Consider the following 27,847-nt stretch of genomic DNA (forward strand, 5'->3'; position numbering starts at 1 on the left):
TGGCATGAGGCAGTAGTCGTGTCCATTTAATGTGTTTTTTTGCATTTACATTAAAAGAAAGGAACGGAAACAGCGCAAAAATGAAAACAAAAGAACTAACAACTCAATTCCTAAATATTATCATACAGACAAAAATATGCAATAAAAATAGTAGTTAAACATTTTCTCTTAAGTCCAACACTTGGGACATCCAGCTTGGCACTTTTAGACACAAAGGACAACGAATTAGGACGACATTCACGTCGAAAACGATGAATCTGGACGATCTGTGTCAGCTCAACAACCAAGACTATTCAGACAATCCCCAAAAGTCTGGAAAAGACACTGATCCAGGACGAGGAAAGTCTTTTACACAACAAATCAAGTCCTCGGACAACTAAAGGTTAATCCAACGCGGCTTCCGAAACAAACACTGAAGTTTGAAAGGCTTCATCGGTCGGATTCTAGCGCACGGACGGTAATCTGAAACGGCTAAAAGATTCGGGAATCCAGGGTTCTACAACACCGTACCTGCCCGGGTTCTGGGTGGACGGCCACAAGTGGAATGGAGACGTGAGACACTGGAACTTGTTTGAAACCCAATACGCGGTGACAACAGCTCTTAACAATGGAATTGGGAACTGTGATGGAAGGTGTCGACACGTTGGCCTGTGAGAAACGCTCTTCCTGCTCCTCCCAACGTGCAGCTTGAATAGACATGGTGACATTCATTCCCTTTCCTCCTCGGCGGCCGCTTCCCTTCGGCCATCGCTCCGCCCGGCTTGGTTTGACTTGGAGAAAAGTCAAACGCCGTTTTCTTTGTAAACAAACTAAAATCAGACCGGGACGCCAGACGGAAGCTGAATCTAAATGAACATCACACGCACGCACACATTTTTATAAAAATAAAACTGAAAAGTAAACCCTAAACGTGTACTCCCGCAGGTCAAGCTGGGGCAGTAAGCGGTGTACAACATGTCGCTCGCTTTCTTCCTATAAACGGTGGCAGAAAAATATAGGGTTCTACTGTACAACCCTCCAACCGCTTTGTCTGGAAGTGGTTTTGCATAATGTATTGGAAGGATCACTGCCATGCTATGAAGTACTGCTGCTACTTCCAGAAGGTTCGATTTCTCCATCGGTTCAACTACAAACTAATAGGGCGAAAAGAAAAAGTCCTGAAGAGCTGGGCGTGTTGGTACATACGGCTCCCGTCCTTCCTCAATGGGAAACCTTGAAGGATTGGTCCTGCTGCCCACTTGGAATTCTACGCAAACCAGAGGCGTAAGAGGTTGGGGCGGTGTTTCCCCTTGGACGGCCGCCTCCGTCACCACCGGTCACGTTTGGCTCCAAAGGGTCCTCTCGGTGGTTTCCCAACAGGAGCTCGGCCTCCGATCCGAGGCTTCAGCCTGTCTGTGGGACCCTCCACAGAGCAGCAGACCTGTTCCCTTCCTGGCAGGCAAGTGTGGACGCAGAGAGGAAAAACCGGGAAGATCCAGAAATGATCCATGTAGTATTAGTTAGTTACCCGCTAGTACTATTTCAAATACAATCACCTTGTTTTTTCTATGAACTAATTCTACTGTTAAGCGGGCTGAGGGTAGCAGGTTGTGGGCGTGGCTAATTCCTCCTGAACGCTCATATTAACTGGGTCTGTCCCGTTAGCAAGGAGGCTCCCTCTCCGCTCGGAACCTGGCGAGGAGGCTCCTCTCCACGTACCTTTTCAGTCCAAAGGAGGAGAAACACACTGGGAGTCATGTGACGAGCCTGAACACACCTTTGGTTGCCATGGCGACAGTAATCAACACTGACGACAACTTAACTTGGAGCAGTGAAATTTAGAGCGTGGCGCCGCGAGGGAGTGTCCTCGCCAACGGGACAGACGTGGTTCTTCTTCTTCTTCTTCTTCTTCTTCTTCTTCTTCCTCTCTTGCCTGCTGGTGGATGTCCAGACAGCCAGAGCCGTAGCTGCCGCTGTGCCCTCCCTGGTCACACAGCGGCACTGCAGCGATTCTCAAAGAGCTGCTCCACCACCGAGGCGTCGGCCAGCGTGGAGATGTCGCCCAGGTCGCGTTGGTTTCGGGCGATTTGACGCAGCACGCGACGCATGATCTTACCTGGGGGGGGGGAGATGTCAGACAGTCACTTGGTGCTGAAGACACACAACCAAATGATAAAAACAGCACCTGACTTGAACCTAGTATTAGTTGTTATTTCAAAGTTTTGAAAATAATGTGTACTTAAATACTCTCAAACCGAAGCTGACAATCTGTACTGAACCTCATGTCCTTCTATCTCCCATCGAAACGTAGCCAGAAACGGAAAATGCAGAAAATGTGTCACTGTCCAGTTATATATTCTTCCAGCGTTAAACTACAGTTACACACAGGTTTCTCATTTAACAACAACTAACTGTTCTCATCATTACCGTACAATCCTACTACGTACCAGATCTGGTCTTAGGGAGTCCGGGTGCGTTTTGGATGAAGTCTGGTGTAGCGATGGCACCGATCTTCTCCCTGACTGTTAAGAAACACATACAGTACAAACACATACAGTACAAACACATACAGGACAAACACATACAGTACAAACACATACAGTACAAACACATACAGTACAAACACTGAGTTTATCATAAGAATAATAAATACAGCTGCAGGCAGCAGCACACAAGGTTCATTACTGGCAACAATTACAATTTTTTGGAGTTTCCGTTGAACGCTGCACGTCCGGGTTTACAGCGTTGGCCTGCCGGTGATGCATGAACCTTCGGATACTTCCGCTCAGTTTTTTTTGTCGGGTTTTCACTAATTCCTGCACAGTATGTGGATTGATTTGGGTGAAACTTAAACGAGATGTCTGCGACGTCCCGGTTCTAGCGACACCTCAGCCCTGTCCCTGGGTCCAGCGGTTGTTCTTTTCCACACACTTTTAGCCCGAAAAGTGACAAGGAGAATAATAACAACGATAAGAGCAGGTTCCATCCCCACGGAACCGACCTCAAATAAAATGAGCCCCACACAGAGTCGGAGATGAGGTCACTTAAATAAACCACAACATAAAATGAACAGGGCTTCGCTATCGGTGAAAGGAGCGTTTTGCTTGGCGCGTATATGTCAATATAAGTCAAAAGCTAAGAATATCTAATAACCGAATACAAGATGAATATTTTGGAAGCGGTACCTTGTTGTTTGAGCTGGGCCTCCAGCGCCGCGTTGTAGACGACTCCCTGCGTCAGCGTCACAAAGCAGTAGAGTGTCTCTCCCTTCACGGGGTGAGGGCGGCCGACCACCGCCGCCTCGGCCACGGCGCCGTGCTCCACCAGGGCCGACTCCACCTCCGCCGTGCTCAGCAGGTGGCCTGGGAGGAGAAAGGCTCTTGGTATGGAGTTTACCCACAGCTGCGTTCACTGTGGTTCTTTGGCTCTGTGGAATACTGCGTTCTGACTGGTCAATAGCAGCCATCGCGGTCCCTTATTTCTGAATGAGGATGGCCAACGTCCCGGTGGACATGTTCAATTTAACATTAGTAAATAGTTTAGTCATATGTAGGGTGAGTAGTACCCATACTAGATATAAATCCTTTCAGATCCCAGTGTACTCCTTTATGTAGTAAGTATCTGTGTAATAAGCAGGATAATGTGTATTCTCACTGAATCAGCTCCTTCAGAGGATACAACACCTCGTCCAGGGTCCGTTTGTAGTGAACTGCCTTTTTAACTCGCAGTTTACTTTCTGTCCATCTGCTGGAGTCTACTCCACCGTCATGCAGGACATGGACCATTCAAGTGGCAATCCCTAAGATGATTTTGTTTGAAAAAAAATGCCATATTTTATTATCAAATTATAATTTATTTAGCCGGCTCTTTTGAAGAAACAGCCGGGTCACCTCGGCCAATCAGAAGGCCCAGCCCTACCTGAGACATTGAGCATGTCGTCTATCCTTCCCGTTATCCAGTAGTAACCGTCCTTGTCTCTACGGCAACCTGCACAATGAAAATACAGCAGAAAAAACGTGACCGTCCCAACTACCCTGACTTTGGAAAATCTCCATTTTCAATGTTTGTGGAAACGTAAAAGGGCAGAACAGCTTCAGAAAGGAGAACATGATTTGAGTGAAGGAAGCGCAAACCCTCGTCGGCTTCGAGGTTTAGACGCACCCAAAGTTTTTCCATTTCTCTGGGGCTTTTTCTGGGGAGCGGCAGTGCTCTAAATGTACCTTTGTTGAATGTACATGTGTACGCATTTTTTTATAAAAGTGAAACGTTAGGGGGTTGCCGTCAATCAAACTAAAGAACAAATATTTCATTTCAAGCTTATTGATTGCGTTTAAGGCGATAACTCGTACGCCACACAGATACTCTGCTGTTTGTCTGACTGGACGTTGGCTTGTATGGACCGTACCGTCTCCCGTCACGTAGTATCCAGGGAACTTCTGAAAGTAGGTGGTCTCAAACCTCTGGTGGTTCCCGTACACCGTCCTCATCATGCCCGGCCAGGGCTGCTTGAACACCTGGGAGTTCAAGTGGAGGCAAAACAAAACGGTGAAGCACGGGACCTGTTGTTGTTTGTTGGGATGCAGGGGAAGAGGAGAGCGCACGGTGCTCACCAGGTATCCTTCACTCGGACCCTCCAGCTCTTCTCCCGACTCGTTCAAGATGGCCGGCACCACCCCGAAAAACGGGAACGTCTGAGGGCCAGAAGCAACACGGGCGCGTCTTTCATTTTCTAACCTTAGCATCAACATTGCTTTGTAGATATTCTCCCATTTCTAAAATACTGATGAAAGCTGATCCTTCCTTAAAATCACTTCCTCTTCTAGGACCGGTCAAAGTTGACCTCTGACCCCTGCTCGGGTGGGGGTCAAGGCCAGGTTGATTTCTATTGTGTTTTATGATAAAGGGCTTTAGAAATAGACGTGACTCCAGGATACTCACAGCTGAACCAGGCTTCATGGGCGTGGCAGCAGGCAGCGGGGTCAACACGTGTCCTCCCTGAGAGGAGACAACAGAACCCTCCTTGGCAAAATGTAGAAGGGACATAACTTAAAAAATAAAATAAAATAAAATAAAATAAAATAAGATAGATAGATAGATAGATAGATAGATAGATAGATAGATAGATAGATAGATACTGTATATCTATAAAATCATGACATTCCGTGACCTCGGCGGAAAACGCCTCAAATCCCAGGCTTCCCCCAGACTCCAGGAGCCATGAGGACCTGAAGCAGCAGCTCCATGGCCTCTGACCTATGGTTCTGAACAGCAGCTGTTTGGAAGACGTTTAACAACGCAGTAGTATCACGTATTATCTGTTGGTTTCGGCCCGGCGACAACAAATTGTCGTTCTCCTCTCCGACGGTTGTATTTGAATTGACATACATTTACATGATATGATGTCAGTTATACAGAACATGCACCAGGGCTGTTCCATCAGGACACAACAGAACATGTGACATACATCAAGCTTAATGTTCATATTTTATACTACATTCCAACATACCACTTGCTTACTAGTACTATCTTTGCATATTACTTCCACACTGTTACTAAATGCAACTAGTTTGTTACTTTAGTGCTACCATATGACATGAGCCAATTTGCCTACTTCTGTCGGTAGTGTACACACGTTTTATTTCAATTTGATCTTCTTTTGTTTTACTTGCACTGTTGTATCAACTTGTGCTGTAACACCTTAATATCTATCAGAATGTGAATCTTCTGGATAATACAGTTGTACTGACGGTCTCCGTCTGCCAGAAGGTGTCCACGATGGGGCATCTCTTCTCCCCCACCACGGTGTAGTACCACTGCCAGGCTTCGGGGTTGATGGGCTCCCCCACAGTCCCCAATACCTTCAGAGAGTCCCGCTTGTACCTGCACACACACACACACACACACACACACACACACACACACACACACACACACACACACACGACGGTTGACTGGTTGACCTCGAGCCGTAGGGCCATCTCACTGCTTTCTGTTGGATTTTCCACCTGTTACTGTCTTGGAGGCCTGACAAATTCAACAAGCAATTGTCATGGTTCAGTGTATAGATGCACTCAAAAACAAAACACACAACCGCCTTCATATTCTTCATCTTGAGCAATTTACAAAAAAAAAGCCTAAAATGAACGGATACATTTCGAGATAATATTTCCTCAGGTTTCATATTCTTAAATACACAATGCTTATGCATATATGGTACATGGTACATAAAAGCTCGACATGTATTTCTGCAATAAATTGCTAACCTTCAAATATGTTAAAAGGGCCATTAATACACATGAACATGTGGTATTATTTCTATTAAACAGAAATCTAGACAAAGCAAAACGACTTTGATAGGTCAGGTGTTTCCCCCTCACCACTAGGGGGCGCACGATACCAGTGCGGCAACAGGGAACTGTGACGATGAAGCTGAAGGGACTTCACTGCAGCTCCATGATGTTTTAACGTTTTGTCCAGAATATCTGGTTTCACTTAAAAACATTTTACATTTCACGCTTTAAAGGAGACTCCGTTTGTCAAAAGATAAATGAAAACAATCCTTGACAACATATATATTTCTGCACTTGAGACAGAAGCACAGACCTGGATACAGCCAGGTGCACAAATGACAAGCTGTTTTAAAGTTCAAGACTATCTCAAATGTTATGGTGTGTGTGTGTGTGTGTGTGTGTGTGTGTGTGCGCAGTGTTTAAGGAGGTGAGAACAGTGTTGTGTGACTCACAACATTCTAAACTACCATCAGACGGACTGAGTGAGGGGCGTGGCCGGGTCAGGACCGCTCCGTTTCTCTGGGTCCCGTCATGTGTAAATACAGGATTCCTATTTGATGAAAGCCAGCGGTGGGCGGAGTGTGTAGGAGCCAGCTGGAGGAGGACTGACATTTTAACTTAAGCAGAAGTTCCACTAAAGTGCCAAGGAGTGATCTACCAGATACCCTCGGTGCTCCTACTGGACCAGGAGTGATCTACCAGATACCCTCGGTGCAGATTGTCGATAGAGCCACTTACTTCTGCACCGGCTCGCTGCCGTACTTCATCAGCTGTCTGATGGCGGTCGGTGCCGTGTAGAACTTGGTCACATGGTACTTGTCCACAATGTCCCACATGCGGCTGACGTCTGGGTAGGTGGGCAAGCCCTCAAACTAATATGGACACACACACAAAGGCATGTTAGTTGTTGCTACTCAAGGCTTTGCTGGCTGTGGTGCAGTCGGTTCCGCTGCTCACGACAGGCTCGCGTACTGGAAGTCGACTTGAAACCAAAGCATCTTGATCTACGTGACAAAAAGCAGCGTCCGGTAAAACATTCCAATCTTATATTTTCTGCCATAATCTGCGACCGTTAAACATAAATTATGCTAAAGACCAATCAATACAGAGCTATAATAAAAAGAATATATTATATATGCAAATAAAACTTCTAAAAATAAATCTTTTTTTACAGAAACATTTATTAATACCATGAACTGATGTTCTTCATAAATCCAAGTGCAGTTTCATCTTCAATTTGCTGATATCTCAGGCAACACCAATGCACCAATAAGCCCAAATGTTTTACTGACCTCATACTTAGGATTCTGACTTTTCAAGGATCTTTATCTCAGGAAACCTGATTGAAACATTTGAAGACATTTTTATGTGGGGATGGTAGCTCAAGAGGTCGAGCTGGTGGTCTAGTCATCTAAAGGTTGCTGGTTGGATCCCAGTCTCCTCCTGCTAGCATGCTGTAGTGTCCTCGAGCAAGACATATAACCCCTAATTGCTCCTGAAGACTGCGTCCGTCGGTGTTTGAATGATTGCAAGTCGCTTTGGATAAAAGCGTCTGATCAATGAAATGTAATGTAATTGTGCCATCCTCACTTATGGCTTCATATGAGATTATACGAATTAATTTAGCTCCTTATTAAGTAATCCAACAGTAAAAGTAACAACATTCCAACATTCATATCCATCTGGAACAAACAGAAGCATTTCCTGTTTCACAGCAGTCAAGTCTTCTGTTTGAGTCGTATGCTCACGATTATACACGTGGGTCAAATGATTAATGTTCCATAGACGTGAACTATATTCCAACACTAACTTTTACAAGTGTTTCAATCATTGTTTAAAGGTAAACCATGCTGTTGATCCTGTTAGCGCTACTTTTTTTTTTGTAGTTGTTTTAAGGGCACTCCGAATCCATCCATCCCAAACTCGTCTGCAGCCTTGGACTTACCAGGACGCTGGAGGCCCCGTTGGCCAGGGGCCCGTAGGTGATGTAGGAGTGTCCGGTGATCCAGCCGATGTCGGCCGTGCACCAGTACACGTCGTCGGGCTGGTAGTCGAACACCATCTTGAAGGTGGTGGCGGCGTACAGCATGTAGCCGCTCAGCGTGTGGAGGACGCCCTGCAAGGGGAGGAGGTTTTCACTACGTCCTACCCCAAGGCCTGCTCGGGCGTCACTGGAGCCTCTTGTTACGCCTCGGGTCGTGTGTGTGTGTGTTGTTGTGTGTGTGTGTGTGTGTGTGTGTGTCTGTGTGTTGGTGTGTACCTTTGGTTTTCCCGTTGATCCGCTGGTGTACAGGATGAACAGAGGATCCTCCGAGTCGCACCATTCTGGATCACACTGATCAGACACTCCACACAACACACTGTGCCAACACACATCTACTGCTGGGTTCCACGGCACCTAGCACGCACACACACACACACACACACACACACACACACACACACACACACACACACACACACACACACACACACACACACACACACACACACACACACACACACACACACACACACACACACACACACACACACACATCAATAACCAATACAATGAATAGAATGTCGTGTGGAGGGAAAAGCTGGGTGGTGACGCGGCATCAAACCAGCCTCTCGACTGAAGTGACAGAAACATCTTTACGTTGTTAAACACTGGAGAAGAGTTAGTTTGACACACGGGACACGAGGCTCAAACCGGCTAGAAAAACAACAGAAAGAAAGAAGTGAAGGAAAGGAGTGAAGGAGTGAAAGAGTGAAGGAAAGGAGTGAAGGAGTGAAGGAGTCAAGGAGTCAAGAAGTGAAGGAGTGAAGGAAAGAAGGAAATAAGGAGTGAAGGAAAGGAGGAGTGAAGGAGTGAAGGAAAGAAGGAAATAAGGAGTGAAGGAGTGACGGAAAGGAGGAGTGAAGGAGTGAAGGAAAGAAGGAGTGAAGGAAAGCAAAAGTGAAGGAAAGAAGGAGTGAAGGAGTAAAGGAAAGTAGTGAAGGAGTGAAGGAAAGAAGGAGTGAAGGAAAGAAAGAGTGAAGGAAAGAATGAGTGAAGGAAAGGAGTGAAGGAAAGGAGGCGTGAAGGATTGAAGGAAATAAGGAGTGAAGGATTGAAGGAAAGAAGGAGTAAAGGAAGGAAGGAAATAAGGAGTGAAGCAAAGAAGGAAAGGAGTGAAGGAAAGGAGGGGTGAAGGAGTGGAGGAAAGAAGGAAATAAGGAGTGAAGGAAAGAAGGAAAGGAGGAAAGGAGGAGTGAAGGAGTGAAGAAAGAAGGAAAGGAGGATGAAGGAAAGGAGGGGTGAAGGAAAGAAGGAGTGAAGGAAAGAATGAGTGAAGGAAAGAATGAGTGAAGGAAAGAAGGAGTGAAGGAAAGAAGGAAAGAATGAGTGAAGGAAAGAAGGAGTGAAGGAAAGGAGGAAAGAATGAGTGAAGGAAAGAAGGAGTGAAGGAAAGGAGGAAAGAATGAGTGAAGGAAAGAAGGAGTGAAGGAAAGAAGTTAAAGGTTAAAGTTACAGACGTAACTTGTTCCGTTTGAGTCTGATCTGACAAGTGGAAATCAACCAACAGGGAAATGGGTTCAGTGGTGGAGAAAAAGAGGGTGGAGGTGGAGAAGGAGAGGATTGAGGTAGAGAAGGAGAGGGTGGAGAAGGAGAGGATGGAGAAGCAGAGGATGGAGGTGGAGAAGCAGAGGATGGAGGAGGAGAAGCAGAGGATGGAAGTGGAGAAGGAGAGGATGGAGAAGCAGAGGATGGAAGTGGAGAAGGTGGAGGTAGAGATTCAAGATTCAAGAGGTTTATTCGTCACATACATATACATACTTTCATACATATATGCAGTGAAATGTAATAGGAAAGAGAGGAGAGGATGGAGGAGAAGCAGTGGATGGAGGTGGAGAAGCAAAGGATGGAAGTGGAGAAGCAGAGGATGGAAGCGGAGGAGAGGGTGGAGGTGGAGAAGCTGAGGATGGAAGCGGAGAAGGAGAGGGTGGAGGTGGAGAAGCTGAGGATGGAGGTGGAGAAGCAGAGGATGGAGGAGGAGAAGCAGAGGATGGAAGTGGAGAAGGAGAGGATGGAGGAGAGGCAGAGGATGGAAGTGGAGAAGGAGAGGATGGAGGAGAGGCAGAGGATGGAAGTGGAGAAGGAGAGGGTGGAGGTGGAGAAGGAGAGGATGGAAAAGGAGAAGCAGAGGATGGAGGTGGAGAAGGAGATGGTGGAGGTAGAGAAGGAGAGGATAGAAGTGGAGAAGCAGAGGATGGAAGTGGAGAAGCAGAGGATGGAAGTGGAGAAGCAGAGGATGGAAGTGGAGAAGCAGAGGATGGAGGTGGAGAAGGAGATGGTGGAGGAGAGAAGGAGAGGATAGAAGTGGAGAAGCAGAGGATGGAGGTGGAGAAGTAGATGGTGGAGGTGGAGAAGGAGAGGATAGAAGTGGAGAAGCAGAGGATGGAAGTGGAGAAGCAGAGGATGGAGGTGGAGAAGGAGATGGTGGAGGTGGAGAAGGAGAGGATATAAGTGGAGAAGGAGAGGATGGAGGTGGAGAAGCAGAGGATAGAAGTGGTGAAGGAGAGGATGGAGGTGGAGAAGGAGAGGATGGAGGTAGAGAAGGAGAGGATGGAGGAGGAGAAGCAGAGGATGGAGGAGGAGAAGCAGAGGATGGAAGTAGAGAAGGAGAGGATTGAGGAGAGGCAGAGGATGGAAGTGGAGAAGGAGAGGGTGGAGGTGGAGAAGGAGAGGATGGAAGTGGAGAAGCAGAGGATGGAGGTGGAGAAGGAGATGGTGGAGGTAGAGAAGGAGAGGATGGAAGTGGAGAAGCAGAGGATGGAAGTGGAGAAGCAGAGGATGGAAGTGGAGAAGCAGAGGATGGAGGTGGAGAAGGAGAGGATAGAAGTGGAGAAGCAGAGGGTGGAGGTAGAGAAGGAGATGGTGGAGGTGGAGAAGGAGAGACTCTCCCATCCACTTGTCATCATTCACACACAAACGCAGGGGTTGGCTTGAAGCCCAGACTCGTCTTTAAGTTGATGGAGTTGTTTTTTGGTCTTCTTAAGACGCATGGCTTCAAATAACTCCACCTTTGAGACGCTGGAAGGTGGATTTTCCTCGTTTCCCATAGGCTACACTAGCTGATCCCACCTGCAGCCATGCATTGAGCTAACACAGTTAGCGTGCAGAGCCAGAGCGTGGTGAATAATATCGTCCCCAAATACACTGGACGAGATATTTTACACATCAACAAACAGTATATATATATATATAGACATACATACATACATATATACACACACACACACACAGGATCTGATCTGGCTTTTTGGGTTTGAAGCAGGAAAAGGGACCTGAGCTCCTGCGACAGTTTGGATTCGTACTGGGGTGTGTGTGTGTGTGTGTCACAACTTAAAGAGAGAAGTGAAGAGAAATATTAGTAAGTGTGCAGAGCAGTGTTAAAATATGAAATGTTATTCACCCTCAAACTGAATTGTCCCGTTGATCCACTGAAGGTTCTGGTGTTGCTTTGGATTTCAGCGGCAACAAATAACTTTGAATTATTTCACACAGGATGTGGAGCAGTGACCGTTTATACCTTTGAAGACTGATTCTAATGACATCTGAGGGAAAAACCTCACTCATTTTAACAAAAAATAAGATGGATAAATACTTCTATACGGATAAAAGGTGTGAAATGATCACACCATGAATTCAAATTTAAGGCAGAGACAGACAGACAGACAGACAGACAGACAGACGGCATTGTTCTCTACACAGTGTTTCACATGACGACACGTTGCTTCAGTCGGACGTTATCAAATAAACGTTTATAAATATGTTTCAATGTGATAAAACACAAATCAACACGGCAGCAAAAACAGAATTTGCCTCCGTATCCAGTTTCAAAACGTCAACGACTCAAATTCTGTCGTTTGAGACTGGAAACGACAGAATGTGCGAGCGACCAATTCAGTTTCAAGGTGAATTTCACTCGAAGAAAAGCAAACAAAGGGAGAAGGTGAATTAAAAAAGGGGATAAAGCCGTTAGTGGGTTCAGTGGAAGTACCTGGGGGGCAGGTCGGGTTTTCCTCACCCTGTCTGTCTGTTTGTCCTGCTGGAGGAGCGAGGGAGGAAGAGGAGGAGGAGGACGGCGTTAATGATGAAGAGGGCTGATGTAAAAAATAAACAATGAGACAAATCATACTCCAACAGGAAGCAGAACAGCGCCAAATGTCACACCGAGGACGTGGGCTCTGCCGTCAGGCAGGTGGAGGGCGGAGCTTATGGAGAGGTGGCGTCGCATTGCCAGCGTATCCAATCTGGTTCCAAAACATCCGTGGGTACGCCATGTTGACTCACTCTTTAATATGACCATCGCTCTTTAAATGTTTAACAGTTTTAACACTGGACCTCGGACGTTGAAATGTAAAGAACACAGAAGCAGTTACGTTGTGATGGTGCACGAGGAGACAGGCAGTACAGAATGAGTCGAAATGAAGATAAATACAGATTAGGATTCAGGCAATGACTCAGATTCAAAAATCACATTCAAGATCACCACCTTCCGAACGCTTCAAACAGGATTTGCGGTCTCCATGGCAACACGACACAGTACTTTCCTTCAGGCGCCAAGTGGATCCAAAACTGGTTATTTATGCAGTTGTTCTATTTCAACAGTAAAATAAAAAATAAAATCATTGAAAAAAAGAGTTCAGAGATTTCACCATTAGCTCGGTATAAAGTAAATAACCTCTAGTCCCTGGTCACAAACCAGGCCTTGTATTGCACTCACTGAGCACTTTATTAGGAACACCAGACTAAAAGTGGGCGGGGCCCCCCTTTGCTCTAAAAACAGCTTTGATTCTTCTTGGCGTGGATTCCACAAGATGGTGGAAACATTCCTTTCAGATTCTGCTCCATGTTGACATGATCGCATCTCGCAATTCCTGCCGATGTCAGGATTGTCAGCTGCACATCGATGCTGCGAATCTCCCGTTCCATCACATCCCAAAGGTGTTCTGTTGGATTCGGATTCGGATTCAGATCCGGTGGCCGGGAAGAACATTGAACTCACTGTCATGTTCACGATAGCAGTTTGGGACGACTTTTCCTTTGTGCCATGGTGCATGATCCTGGTGGAAGTAGTCCTTAGAAGATGCTCAATTGGGGTCATGAAGGGATGCGCAGGGTCAGCAACAACACTCGGATAGGCTCTGGCGTCAAGCCATGGTTGATTGGTGTTAAAGGGCCCAAAGTGTGCCACCAAGAAAGTTCCCCGCACCATGACAGCACGGCCACCAACCTGGACTGTTGGCCAGTGTTCATTTTGGCAGCTATTTTAAATTTAGCCTTAGTCTTTAGACAAAAACGCTGATTAGTTTTAGTCACATTTTAATCCTTCACAGTTTTAGTTGACCAAAAGTCATTACATTTTAGTATACTTTTAGTCATCACTTTAAGTGTCAATCTTATTCTCTCTTTTAACTAATTCAAAGAGGCTGATACACTGTCTGTATGTCTGGGATTCTGGGAATCTGCTCCCAGAATTCAAATGGCTTGGAGGACACCCCCATTTGCATTCCGGGAATCGTTGTCCTCTGGGAGGACTCCGCTGCGCCGCCTCGCGCTGCCAGTGCAGCTCTGCGACGTGACTGATTGGTTCCGCCGCCCTCTTCTCATAATCAATAACAACACGGAGATGTGTGTTTTTCACAGAGAAGTGATATTTCTTGCTTCTTTTGTTTATTTGTGGTCGTTTCTTTGGCGATGTTTACAGACGTGACGTCTTCTCCTGCCGGTGTATTCGTTGGGGTCGATACACGTTAGCTTTATTTTATCAAAACGCCTTCACGCCTTTACAATGGGGTGACAAACTCCAAAACTCAGTTTTGAAAATAAGAAAAAAAACTTGAGGAACATTCGCACAACTGGGGAAAAATATCATGCATTTTAAATGTCTGATAGCCCACCACTTACATTTTAGTCCAGTCTCATCTAAGAAAACAAAGCATAAATTTCGTCATAGTTTTTATTTTCTATTTTTAGCTTGTCTACATCTCGTCTTAGTCAAGGAAAAAAGTTTGTCAACGCTGTTGACATAAGGCAGGTGGGGTCCGTGGATTCATGCTGTTGGCGCCAAATTCTGACCCTGACTTCTGTGAGCCTCAGTGGAAAAGGAGATTGATCAGACCAGGCCATGTTTTTCCAGTCTTCAACTGTCCAGTTTTGGGAGCCTGAGCCCACTGCAGCCTCTGCTTCCTGTTCTTGACTGACTGAGGTGGAACCCGACGTGGTTCTGCTGTTGTCGTCCATCCGCCTCAAGGTTCCACGTGTTGTGTTGAGATGTTGTTCTTTTCACCACATGGTGCAAAGCGCTCATCTGAGTGACGTAGCCTTTCTGTCAGCTCCAACTAGTCTGGCCGGTCTCCGTTGACCTCTCATCAACAAGGCGTTCCCGTCTGCAAAACGGCCGCTCACTGGATGTTTTTTGTTTTCACGCACCCGTTTCTAAACTCGAGAGACTGTTGTGCGTGAAAATCCCAGGTGATCAACAGTTACAGAAATACTCAAACCAGCCCGTCTGGCAACAACCATCATGCCACGGTGGGAAACACCGACATCACATTGCTTCCCCGTTCTGATGGATGATGTGAACATTAACTGAAGCTGCTGACCCGTATCTGCATGATTTGATGCATTGCACTGCTGGCACACGATTGTATGATTAGGTATGGCAGGAATAAGTAGGAGTACATGTGTTCCTAATAAAGTGCTCAGTGAGTGTATATTATACTTATATTATATATTTATATTCTATATCCTATGTTCACCTGGAGGTCGGGGCAGGGCCGTTTGGCAGGAGGCGACTGGGAGCCCAGTGGAGACTCCTCCACCTCTTTGGAAAGATGCTTCAGTACAATACACCTCCGAATGGAGAGACCCCTGGAGGGAGGGAGGATGGGGTGGGGAAGGGAGACAGGGAGGGGACAGGGGAAGAGAGAGTAGGGAGAAAGGAGACTTGAAAATAATCAGAACTGCTATGCAAATATAATTGATCAGCATTGATTTTAATCAATTTATCGATTGATTTATTGCCAGTTGAGGCTGAGACAGACAGTGCAGCAAGTTGTTAGACTAAGTCTAGTGCTAAGGATTAGCTGATAATGCTGTGTGTGTGTGTGTGTGCCTTACTTGTCTCTGCATTTCTGCAGTGCTTCGTCAGCGATCAGCTTGAGGTTGATCAGCTTATCACCTCGATAGAACCCATCTGGAGGGAGGGGGAGGGAGAACAAACTACTATTAGCTCCTCCAACAACATCCAGAGCAGCTCTCAGGCATCCACCTTTTATTACACTCAATTAAATGAATGATTTTTCCATCCAGTGTTTATTATACTCTGCTGAGTTAATTTACATTTTTGGAGCGATTTTATGTTTGATATTCATCGTTATAAGAAAATTAACCAAAGTGCCAGTCGAGCGCCTCCTGTGGCCCAGATGATTCACTGGCAGGTCAAATGACCCAGCACGATGTGGTGGAGCCGATTGGGACCAAGCTGAGAGTCGGTTCAGCTTCAACAAACAAGACCAAAGGAGTGAATAGGACAAAAATAAGACTGAGGCTTATGCTCAATTAGTTTTCCTCTATTATGCCCCAATTCAATAAATTACTGACTTGCAGTGTTGCTAATGTGTGCGTATAAATGTAATGAGCTCACAGCATGAGCATTAAACATGAAATCATTGCACTTTGTGCCAAGAATTAACAGGTTTGTTTTTTTTAAATGCATTAAATCTTCCCTTCAACATTTGCATTTCATTTCACAGCAGGAAGATCATTTTGTTTTCAGGTTACCTCCTGTATTCATCAGTCCGTATGGACGGAGGAGCTCCAAGTTAATCATTTTCTAAACTGAGAAAAGCTGCTTCGCCCCCTCCGTCCTAAAGAAGCTCCATCAGTTTTCCAGCTTCTTTTCCATCCTCCTTCTGAGAACATACCTTGAACTGAGGATGGAAATCTGGTATTTCGCTCAGTCAGCAGTTCTAAATGAAAACCTGGGTCCAAACAACATGGACGGTGTACTTCTGGGGGTAATTCCGGGTCCTGCGGTGCGACTCACCGGCTGTGATGAGCAGCGAGCACTGGGAGTCCATGATCCTCTCACAGAGAGAGTCAGCGGAGAAACCAGCAAACTGCAAAGACAGGAAGAGCAGAACATCTGGGCAAGAGGTTCCAGGAGGTTTGGGCAAAGGGAAGGCAGAATGTGGGCGTGGCTTTGAAGGGGAGGTACGTACAATATTTTTCAAAATAAATCCTCAACCCTCAGGGACCATCAATTTATTTCAGATGCTCTTCAATATGTGAAGAACCAATCCCCCCCCAACCGCAGAATTGGGGAAAGAGTGACACGGCGTCGAAAGGAGTCAGAGCCCAACACCAACTTTCAGAAGCGATTGTCAATCTTCAACTTCAATCTATTTCAATATATTCAATTTTCCTTGGAGTGCCTTTCTACTAGTGGTGTAACGGAATCTAGTTGATCCGTACGGGTCGCCCCCCACGGTTCTGAACGCGTGTGAACCACGGATCAATTGCAAAATTTAACCTTCTTCTTCCTCTCTGGGCTGCTCCTGTTAGTGGTGGCTACAGCGGATCATCTGCCTCCAACACCTTCTGTTCTGCATCTTCCTCCCTGACACCACCCACCTGCATGTCCTCCCTCAGCACCTCCATCAAGCTTCTCTTTGGCTTCCTCTTTTCCTCTTGCCTGGCAGCTCCACCCTCAGCCTCCTCCTCCCAATGTAACTCTCTTCTCTCCTCCACACGTGTCCAAACCATCTCAATCTGGCCTCTCTCACTTTTCCACCAAACTGTCCAACCTGAGCTGTCCCTCTCATGTCCTCATTCTTAATCCTGTCCATCCTTGTCCCTCCCAATGAAAACCTCCACATCCTCAACTCTGCCACCTCCACTTCATCCACCTGCCTTTTAGTCGGTGCCACCGCCTCTAAACCCTACAACATGGCTGCTCTCACTACCGTCCTGTACACCTTCCCCTTCACTCTTGCTGGAACCATTCTGTCTCAGATCACCCCGGACACTCTTCTCCACCCGCTCCACCCTGCCTGTACTCTCTTCTTCACTTCTCTCCTGCACTCTCCGCTGCTTTGGATGGTTGACCCGAAGTACTCTAACTCATCCGCCTTCTCCACCTCCACTCCTTGCATTCTCAGCTTTTCTCCGCCCTCCCTCCCATTCAGGCACATGTATTGTGTCTTACTCCTGCTGACTTTCATTCCTCTTCTCTCTAATGCTGCCTCCACTTCTCCAGGCTCTCCTCCCCCTACTCTCGCTACAGATCATCATAGTCCACAGAACATCACAGAGACACACAGAGACTCCTGCCTGATTTCATCTGTTAACCTGTCCATCACCACTGCAAACAAGAAAGGGCTCAGAGCTGATCCTTGACGCGATCCCACCTCCACTTTGAAGGCCTTCGTCACGCTTACTTCACACCTTACTACTGTCTGACTGCCCTCATACATATCCTGTACCACTCTTACCTACTTCTCTGCCACCTCCGACTTCCTCATGCAATACCACACTTCCTCTCTGGGCACCCCACCATATGCTTTCTCTAAATCCACAAAGACGCAGTGCAACTCCCTCTGGCCTTCCCTGTACTTTTCCAGCAGCGTTCTTAAAGCATTACATTGTATTTACATTGATCAGACGCTTTTATCCAAAGCGACTTACAATTATTCAAACACCCATGGACGCAGCCATCAGGAGCAATGAGGGGTTAAGTGTCTTGCTCAAGGACACTACAGCATGCTAGCAGGAGGAGAATCGAACCAGTGACCTTTAGATTACTCGACGACCGGCTCTACCTCCTGAGCTACCATCCCCCTCCCCTCTGACTATCCCATTTCTTCTTCGCCAACCTCTTCTGCTCTTTGCTCTCCTGTACTTCCTCATTCCACCACCAAGATTGCAAAATAATTTTAAATTGCAAAATTTAACCATTATCGTGAAATACATTTTTACTGCTGCTGTAACTTTTTAAAGTAATAATTCCCTAAATGTTGATGCAGTGTTGCAGTGAAAAGAAGAGACAAGACAGATGCTGTATTTTACTCTGAAGTACGACTGGTTCACGGTACTTCACACTGTGTTTCTGATACTTTACGACGTACCATGAAGCAAATTTCGCCACAATGCGTCTGTTCATCCGCCATATTGGAACGGTCAAGATCCACGAGTTAACAAATGCCATGTGTATTGAGAGATGCAGACTTCTCTTCAAAATCCACTGTAACTCACTTCATTCTGAACCCATTTTCATAAGATTTTGTTTGTTATAAACGTGAGAAATTGAACATGACACTGGTTACTTATTGGAAGTAGATTCAGTTACTGGGGGGTGGATTTAATCCTATTTCTTCATTCACTCCCATGTTTAAGGGAAGAAGGTTTCATCATAATACACTTTAATTTAACAATTGAGTATTGAATATTTTATGAACTTTAGGATTTTATTTAAACATTGGACATCAATGTTGTTTTCATTTAAGACCATGGGCAAACGTTCTTTGCTTTCAGTGTTTTACAGCATAAATGGAAATGTTTTTTTTTCTGCTGATCCGAAAGATTATCTGATCCTTGACTCAAAACCGTGAAACCAACTGTGAGTTTTGTGATTCGTTGTACCCCTATTTTCTACATATATGGAGAAATACTGTGCTTCATTTTTTAACATGAAAGGTGGTTGACAACGCGACAACCAGGCCACACAAGATGTTTGACAGTGGCCCAGATCTGGTTGCCTGGGGCGACCATTATTGTCCATTATGGGCCCCTGCTTGAGTCGGATCCAAACAACTCACCACAATGGAGTGCACGGCCCCGATGCGGGCGCAGGCCAACATGGCCACCACCAGCTCCACCACCATGGGCATGTAGATGGAGACTCGATCGCCCTTCTTCACCCCTGGACACGAGAGAGAGAGCGAGCGAGCGGGCGAGCAAGTGAGTGAGTGAGTGAGAGCGAGAGAGAGAGAGAAGTCCACAGATATATCACATTCACATATAGATATCACATTCCCGCAGAGATGCATCGATAGCACATCAGAATCGAGATACGAGACCAGATATGATCTGGGATCCTGGTTCTGGTTAGGGATGCACAAATTGTGGAATTCTGGGCCGATACCGACGTTTAGAATAACAATTTGGCCGATAGCCGATGCCGATGTTTTCTGAGTTCCCCTGAACGCAGCATCACTTACAGTTTTCCGAGTTCCCATGAACGCAGCATCACTCCCTGCATGAAGGGCTGCAGAGAGCCGTGTCCGCGTCTTCTAAAACCGCGGCAGTTAAAAAAATAAAAAGCCAAAATGGGTCGCCAAATATACTTTGGCGGCCGTTAATATACTTGAGTGGCCCCCCAGGTAAAGTTCATGTGTGGGAAAGACTGGATGATGAGATGTCATCATCCAGTATCGACGGATATCGATGTACGGCCAATAAATCGGTGCATCCCGAGTTCTGGTTCCCGCGGTGACGGAGTTAAATGATCTATAAGGAGCGGAGGAGTTTCCTGAACATGGCCGACACTTAACGTAATTCACGTTATATCGTCATTCATATCCCATTCACGACAGTGACAACAGGACACAGATCTCAAGCTCACCACGCCCGTTTGCCCAACGCACCTTGTGACTTGAGGACGTTGGCGAACTGACAGACCTGTTGCAGCAGCTCCCGGTACGTCACCGCCAGCTCGTCCCCGGGCTCGTTACCCTCCCTGCAGGGGCAGCAACACACACCGGTTGTTTTCACTCAACAACTATCCTTGACCCATCGAAGAAATCAGTTACAACACAATCAGCCGATCGCAATCACTGTACCCCAGCGGATCGCCATCACCGCATTCCAAAATCTCATGTTTCCTAACAAATTTGAGAAGAATTTTAGGCCAATGTTAGAAATGTTGCAGCAGATGAGATGCGGATATGGTTTCCATCGGTTCTGTTGAAGAAAATAAACCGTCCAGTTCAATGTTAATGTCAATTTTTTTATGTCAATAAATGTCAAATTTTTTTATGTCAATAAATGTCTCTTCTTCATGAGACGGTCACGGTTGCACTGCCATGACATTGAGCAGAAGAAGAACTGTCTCTGTGACAATGAAAATGTCATGACGGCGACCGCCATATTTGCAGCAATGGAGCAATAAGTGTCATTTAATGAATAACACCAAACCCTCTATTGCACCAGCGCTGGGTGTCGGGATCCAAAATGTGCTCCTTCATCAATTTGATATCTTGACATTTTACAGATGAGAATTAATACCAACTCATCAAAACGATTTAATGGAACCTGAAACAGATTTATTGGTCCTGGCAGCTCCTTAAAGCAGCGACACAGCCTTGTTCTACTTCACACTTGACCAACATCTTAGCTCAGGGCTTAGTTGATGACCATTGCCCAGTTGCCCGAGCAACCAGATTGGGGCCACGGTCAACCATTCTGGTGTTGATTTACTTTGTCAAAATTGGCAAAACAAGTCTGAGTGTGCGCACACGCACACGCACACACAACAGAAAGGAGCTTCAGCACTTGTGCAAATCCTTGGAGCGTGGAACGCTTCGGGCCGTGCACAGTGAAGCACCAAACAGGATCCACCAGGACTGAACGGCCGCCGCCCGGGGGTGTGTCCCGGTGGCGTGTCCCGGGGGCGTGTCCCGGTGGCGTGTCCGATGGCGTGTCCCGGTGGCGGCGAGCAGGTTCTCTCTCTGAAGCCGAGCCGTCTGGAGATCTACTTTGCAACAGAGATGCGTTGAAAACTTTATCCGTCCCCAAGGCGAATGCTGCGCCCGGAGTTGCTCAAGAAAAGACCCCGGCTCCACCTTTACCCCTGTGGGCGTGGACCCAAGCGCCCTGTCCATGACTGACTTGACTGTCCATGCAGAGAGCACGTGGGCACCAATGCATCACCATAGCAACAATCACCTCAAATATTACTTTTTCGAACTCATTCAGTGACATTCCAGACACAAAGGTTTTCAAGCATTTGGTCAATTTCCGCATGTTCGGGACATTTTTTTTTACAAACTGACCCATTTGAACCTTGGGTTTCCTCCGCAGCGTCTTTGGGTCAAAGGCTGCAACGAAGGCGTTGGTTCCATTGGGACAATAAACCCAGTGAAGCAACAGTCAGCAATAAACCGATTGAGCAACAGTTGCCGGAAGCACCAAGACAGTCAATTACACCCAGGAGAAAATGAGGTCATTCCTTCCAGCGTCCACTGCGACCGCTTTATTCCACCGCCGTCAATCATTTGCAAAATTCTATTGAGCAGCACAAGTGGCGGCCGAGACGACCCGACCGGTCCGAGACGACTCCTTCGAGAAGCGACGCTCGTTGTCACGTCTGAAACAAGGCGCCCCAGAATATCGCCGACACTTAAATCTGGTGCCGAGCGTCACGTGAGCGTTTCCCAGCGTTTCCTGTGTTTTACACATTGAGAAGACGGGAGTCCACCGTCACATCCCACATCCACGGAAAGAGCCGATCGGCACCAGAACATGGCGATGGCCTCCCAAAAACCAAAAAGTAATAATACCGAATTTTAAGTTGTGCCACACGGGGCCCACTCCTCCTGCTCACTTCCACAATTTTGCGTTCAGCCAAAACGCTTCATTTTATTTGTTTATGCAAACGAATGTCTGCATGAAGTAGAATTCCTCCCTTTTGACACCGAACATGTTTCTAAGTTAAAAAAGAAAAGTAGAAAAATGGATTCCCTGGCATGACACCTTTTTTTTATTATCCCATAAAATAACATATTTAAGATCCCCCAGGGATCAAAGTCTTATTTTATCTTATCTTATCGAGGCACTTGGAGTCTGAAAAAAAGTCGATGTTGTTAAAGCGACGCTCAGCGATTTGTTTCTGTGGGACACACTTCCTGTTTGAGCAGAACTGAGGACAAGAAGGACCTGAGAACCAAAACAAACTGATCCATGAGAGAGAGATGGAGGGAGGATGAGGGAGGAAATGGAAACAAAATGAAACTATTAAATTAAACTTCCTGAAATATAAACACCGGGAATACAAATTATTATTAAAAATTAAAAATGTAATCTGTGACATCTCTGTGGAAACATAAACATAAAACGACATTCACAAAGCAGATTCTGACAACACACAATACAAGGAAGCCCTCCTGCTGAGAAGAGGGGGATGAGAGAGAGGTGGAGGGGGAGAGCGAGAGAGAGATGGAGGAGAAAAATAGAAACAGTTGGAGAAAAAGAGAGAGAGATGGAGAGGAAAGACAAGGGGCAAGATGGAGGGAGAGGAGAAAGAGAGATATGAGGAGAGACGGAGAGCGAGAGAGAAAGAAAGAGAAGAAAAGAGGGAGAGAGAGAGAACGAGGAGGCTTGGGGCTCCATTCACCCTTTGTTCACTGCACTCACTGCATCCCATCCCATTGTTCTGCAGAAGAAACAACCCCCCGATGCCACGGGCACACTCCTGGACTTTCAAAGTCTTGGGATCTCTGTACTGTTCACACTCCAGGACTTTCAAAGTCTTTTCGGATCTCTGTACTGTTCACACTCCAGGACTTTCAAAGTCTTTTCGGATCTCTGTACTGTTCACACTCCAGGACTTTCAAAGTCTTTTCGGATCTCTGTACTGTTCACACTCCAGGACTTTCAAAGTCTTTTCGGATCTCTGTACTGTTCACACTCCAGGACTTTCAAAGTCTTGGGATCTCTGTACTGTTCACACTCCAGGACTTTCAGAGTCTTGGGATCTCTGTACACACTCCAGGACTTTCAAAGTCTTGGGATCTCTGTACTGTTCACACTCCAGGACTTTCAAAGTCTTGGGATCTCTGTACTGTTCACACTCCAGGACTTTCAAAGTCTTGGGATCTCTGTACTGTTCACACTCCAGGACTTTCAAAGTCTTGGGATCTCTGTACTGTTCACACTCCAGGACTTTCAAAGTCTTTTGGGATCTCTGTACTGTTCACACTCCAGGACTTTCAAAGTCTTGGGATCTCTGTACTGTTCACACTCCAGGACTTTCAAAGTCATGGATCTCTGTACTGTTCACACTCCAGGACTTTCAAAGTCTTTTCGGATCTCTGTACTGTTCACACTCCAGGACTTTCAAAGTCTTTTCGGATCTCTGTACTGTTCACACTCCAGGACTTTCAAAGTCTTTTCGGATCTCTGTACTGTTCACACTCCAGGACTTTCAAAGTCTTTTCGGATCTCTGTACTGTTCACACTCCAGGACTTTGTGTTGTGATCAGCATCTTGAAGTGCTTGTGGTTTGATCGGTGACAGGGGGTCACGTTACAACATCGCTCACTGGGAGGAATCCCCCACCGCTCTGTCAGCTCCACACTTTGAAATGACGCTTTACCATGTGTGGGGCTATTTATTTAGAGGATAATCTATTTTTATTTATTTTTTTTCGATTCTTGAACCACAGGGGGGCGTGGCCGTCTCTCTGCCACAGCGGGCGTGTGTTAAAGCAGTAAAACACAACTTTCTGCTTTTACTTCACTCACTTATGAAGTTGAGGTTGATCGCACAGTGTAATGGATATAGAATAACGACACCATCAGCGTTTAGATTGGTTCCCTATAATCCCCCATAAGCCCACTCCCACTGACCAGTAGAAAGCCACTTTGTCTCCCAGTTTGCGCTGGTGAACGTTGCGGTCCAGCAGGTTGTAGCACACGTTGGTGGACGCTCCCTCCATGAACTTGACGAAGATCTCGCCCTTGGTGACGTCGAAGTTGTAGTCCAGGAAGCGGCCGGCGTGCTTGGTCTTCCAGAAGAACTCCTTGGCCACGTCTGCCCAGAACTCTGAGACACACACACACACACACACACACACACACACACACACACACACACACACACACACACACACACACACACACACACACACACACACACACACACAAGTTAATTGTATATTGACAATTTGTTATTGACTGTTGTTTATTTTCTGGTCCATTGGTGTATTTTTCGTATTGAATTTATTTTAGCTTTATTTCAAGATTATTTTTCTGTTTATTACATATTGCCATTTTATTTTAGTATTTTAATTAATTAAATCAATTATTTTGCTGGGCGCTGCTTCTCAGCAGCACTCAGCATCAATTTACCCTCATGAATAAATTATTTTTCATTATAAAATTCTTAATTACGCCACTTACGACACTGTTGTTGAGCCAATTCCTTTAAAAAAGGCTTGAGTCCAGAAGATGCAAATGCAACATGAGCAAGACAAGACAAACAAAAGATGGACAGGATGGGACATAAGATATATCAAAATAACCATTATTGGCAAAAAGATCAAAAAAGACATATTGGGATGTTCAAACATGTTTAAACAGATTGAACACCTATGGACTCTATAGGACTAGTAGTTTTTCTTTATTACAAAGCGTCCTTGGGTTTCTTGGAAGGCGCTTCTAAATCAATGTTATTATTATTATTATTATTTTGTATTTGTGGAGTATTTCTTCTATCTTTCTTTAATCAACAATGTGCCTTCAGCTGGTCAAATAAAGGTTCATTAAATCATTCAGCAGAACTCACAACACAACCACAACAAAAACAAATTATAATAATAATAATAATAACAATAATGTCAGGGTTCCAACAAGGCAACGCACAAATGAAACGCGTGCATATTGTAGCCACACATAAATGGGCCCCGGAGGGGGTCATGGGGTCAGCGTGGGCGGGTCCGCAGGAAGCAATTCTTTAAAAACATGGAGGGTTAGGATGGAGGTCCACGAGGACAACGTGGATTTATGGAAGAATCAATCAAACTGATTAGAAGGGATTTCACCGCATCTGAGCGTTATTTCAGATTCAGATGCGTCGTGTGACGCATGTGACGAGAAGTGTAAAACAAACAATGGCTGTGAGTCAACACGTGTCTGCTGTTTGAGGACTGACCCACCCTGCTTTTCAGGCTACGCCAGTGACGTCAGGGGGTGTAGGTGGCTTCAACGTAGACCAGACATATATATGTGAAAAAAAATGCATTCCAATTCCTGCACACCATTTGATTTGTTGACTGTGGCAAAATCAAATCTCACAATATTTTTTGGACCAATACACTATCGATAATTTGATCACATTTTTGTGAATCGCTATCGGTGCTTTCACAATAACTATCTGCGAACCAATCATTAGTAATGTGGATATGATGAGCATTGATCAGAACATTAGAACAGTCTATAAAGTTCAGAAAATGGCATTACTTTACTGTGGCACTCCACACAACACTGAACTATATCATAATATTAGGACAACCAAAATCCCAATTGATATCTAGTCTCATATCACAATACAACACAATATCTATATAACATCCAGCTCTATGTGAATAGGTTGGTTCCACACTTGTCTTTATTCAGTTTACTTCAGGTGAATTCAGTGTGGATTGAAGTGCTGTTTAAGGGTTGGGGCTCATGGGCTCTAACTTTTCCATCCCAGCGTTATAACCTATTATATAATATCTATAATAAACTGCCAGGCGGTTTAACATTTAACTTTAACTGAAAAAAAGTTGCAATAACTGACAAAAATATTTTCAATGAGGAGAGTAAGTCAATATTTATAAATGAAATATTATGTTCCATCATTTTTCTCCATTGTTTTCATTTTTATATAAACAAGTAAAATAAATATTTTGCCTTATTAATCCCCCAGGATTCAAGGATTCAAGAGGTTTATTTGTCACATACATATCCATAGGAGGGGGGATTTGGGATCTACATATATAAACATGGACATGAATTATATAAATACAATGCCATTTTGTTTCAGATAAGAAAATGTAATTCATAGAAGAAATAATAATAATGAAATGTAAAATAATCAAATGCATTAATATTAAATTATTTTGCAATGGATCTCCAACCCTAGTTTGGGAACCACTAACCCTAATCAGCTGATTGATGTGATCTTATTGATCACATAACATTGCTGTCAGATCACAGTATTTATCTTCATATCATCATTATTATTAGTATTATCATTAGTCGTAGTAGTAGTAGTATTAGTAGAATTATTATCAGTAGTAGTAGTATTAGTATCAGTAGTGATAGTATTAGTAGTAGTGATATAAGCAGTAACATTATCATTAGTAGTAGTAGTAGCAGCAGTAGTAATAGTATTATTATTATTATCATTGGTAGTAGTATTATCATCATTAGTAGTAGTAGTAGTATTATTATCATTAGTAGTAGTGTGATCATTAGTAGTAGTAGTAGTAGTAGTAGTAGCATCATTAGCAGTAGTAGTAGAAATAGTAGTAGTAGTGATATTAGTAATAGTAGTTTTTATATTTTTATATTATTGTACTACTACTACTAATGATAATACTTATCATTAGTAGTAGTAGTAGTACTATAATCATTCATAGTAGTAGTAGTAGTAGTATTACTATCATTAGTAGCAGTATTATTATAATTATTATAATCATTAGTAGCAGTAGTGGTGGTAGTAGTAGTAGTAGTAATATCATTAGTAGTCGTGGTAGTAGTAGTATTATCATTAGTAGTATAAGTAGTAGTAGAATAAGTGTTATTGTTGTGGTGCAGCCACTCACCGTCGGGGTTCCCCACGGAGCAGTCGTAGAGCTCCTTGTACTTCTCGAAGCTGGGGACGTGAGCGTGCGTCCTCAGGTCCCCCCCGGCGTGGAACACGTCCTCGTTCGGGGCTTTTTCGGGAATCATCTCCAACTTTTTTGTCGGGGGTTGGGGGCTTAGATTCAGTCCTTATGGGGCCTGGTCCTTCCAGAGGGGACCCGGTCGTGGCGGTGGCGTGACCGGGTGATGCCGCGCTTCAGGCGGGGAGGAAGCTGCAGAGAGCCGGGGCTTCCACACACACACCTCCTGGTTCTCCAGGGACACTTTTATAAACAGTTTTCCACAAAGAAAAACACCCCACACGTCGATATGCGGTCGGTTGTATTGAGAGAAAGAGCGTCGCTGCTCCCGGAGCTCCGCGCCCTTCTCCCTCTTTCCTTTCCCGGTAGTAGTCAGCCCAGGACCCCGGCGGAGCTTGCTACGGACCGTGCACCGAGATCGTTCCGGGGGCCCGTCTTCCTGCGCTTCCCGTTCGGCTTGCTCCGTAAAACAAAAGCACCGCGGTGCGGTGTGGACGTCGGCTTAGTCTGTGCAGCGGGCGCGGAGCCTCCAGTCGGTCTGCTCCGGTTCTTCTCTGGCGACCGGGACGGAGGAGCAGCGGGAGGCGCGGTCGCGTCGTCCACTCGGAGCCCGGCGCTGTCCAATCGTAGCCAGGTCGGGCTGTGACGTCATCAAACGTCGACCCATAATGCCGCGTTCAAGTCTTGTGGGAGAGGTGACGGTTGTTGTTGTTGTTGTTGTTGTTGTTGCGTAGTGTGACAGCAAGATCTGATTTAAAAGAACAAACAAAAAACGCCCAAATGGCGGTGCTGGATAATTATTGAAATATTATTTACTTTTGCTGTTTATTGTGGCTGTGTGATGTATTTTAGATGAGGCAAATCCGGCAAGGAAATCGTTCAACGCGCAATTCC

General features: G+C 45.4%; 1 protein-coding gene across 1 annotated transcript; it reads right to left on the minus strand.

The window, feature by feature from the left end:
• On the minus strand, positions 1–27,500 carry acss2 (acyl-CoA synthetase short chain family member 2). The gene is made up of 19 exons (XM_080015418.1): positions 26,894–27,500; positions 23,931–24,126; positions 19,950–20,041; positions 19,122–19,225; positions 16,352–16,424; positions 15,424–15,499; positions 15,063–15,174; positions 12,299–12,346; positions 8,530–8,667; positions 8,215–8,385; positions 7,008–7,141; positions 5,727–5,859; positions 4,918–4,974; positions 4,590–4,670; positions 4,385–4,493; positions 3,898–3,966; positions 3,165–3,341; positions 2,427–2,501; positions 1–2,095 (listed from the first exon to the last, which is right to left on the minus strand). The coding sequence occupies exons 1-19, from the start codon at positions 27,018–27,020 to the stop codon at positions 1,968–1,970; spliced, it is 2,100 nt and encodes a 699-aa protein (XP_079871544.1). The 5' UTR covers positions 27,021–27,500; the 3' UTR covers positions 1–1,967.
• Positions 27,501–27,847: the final 347 nt, after the last annotated feature.

This window comes from Zeus faber, assembly GCF_960531495.2.
Source record: "Zeus faber genome assembly, chromosome: 15".
NCBI classification, from domain to species: domain Eukaryota; kingdom Metazoa; phylum Chordata; class Actinopteri; order Zeiformes; family Zeidae; genus Zeus; species Zeus faber.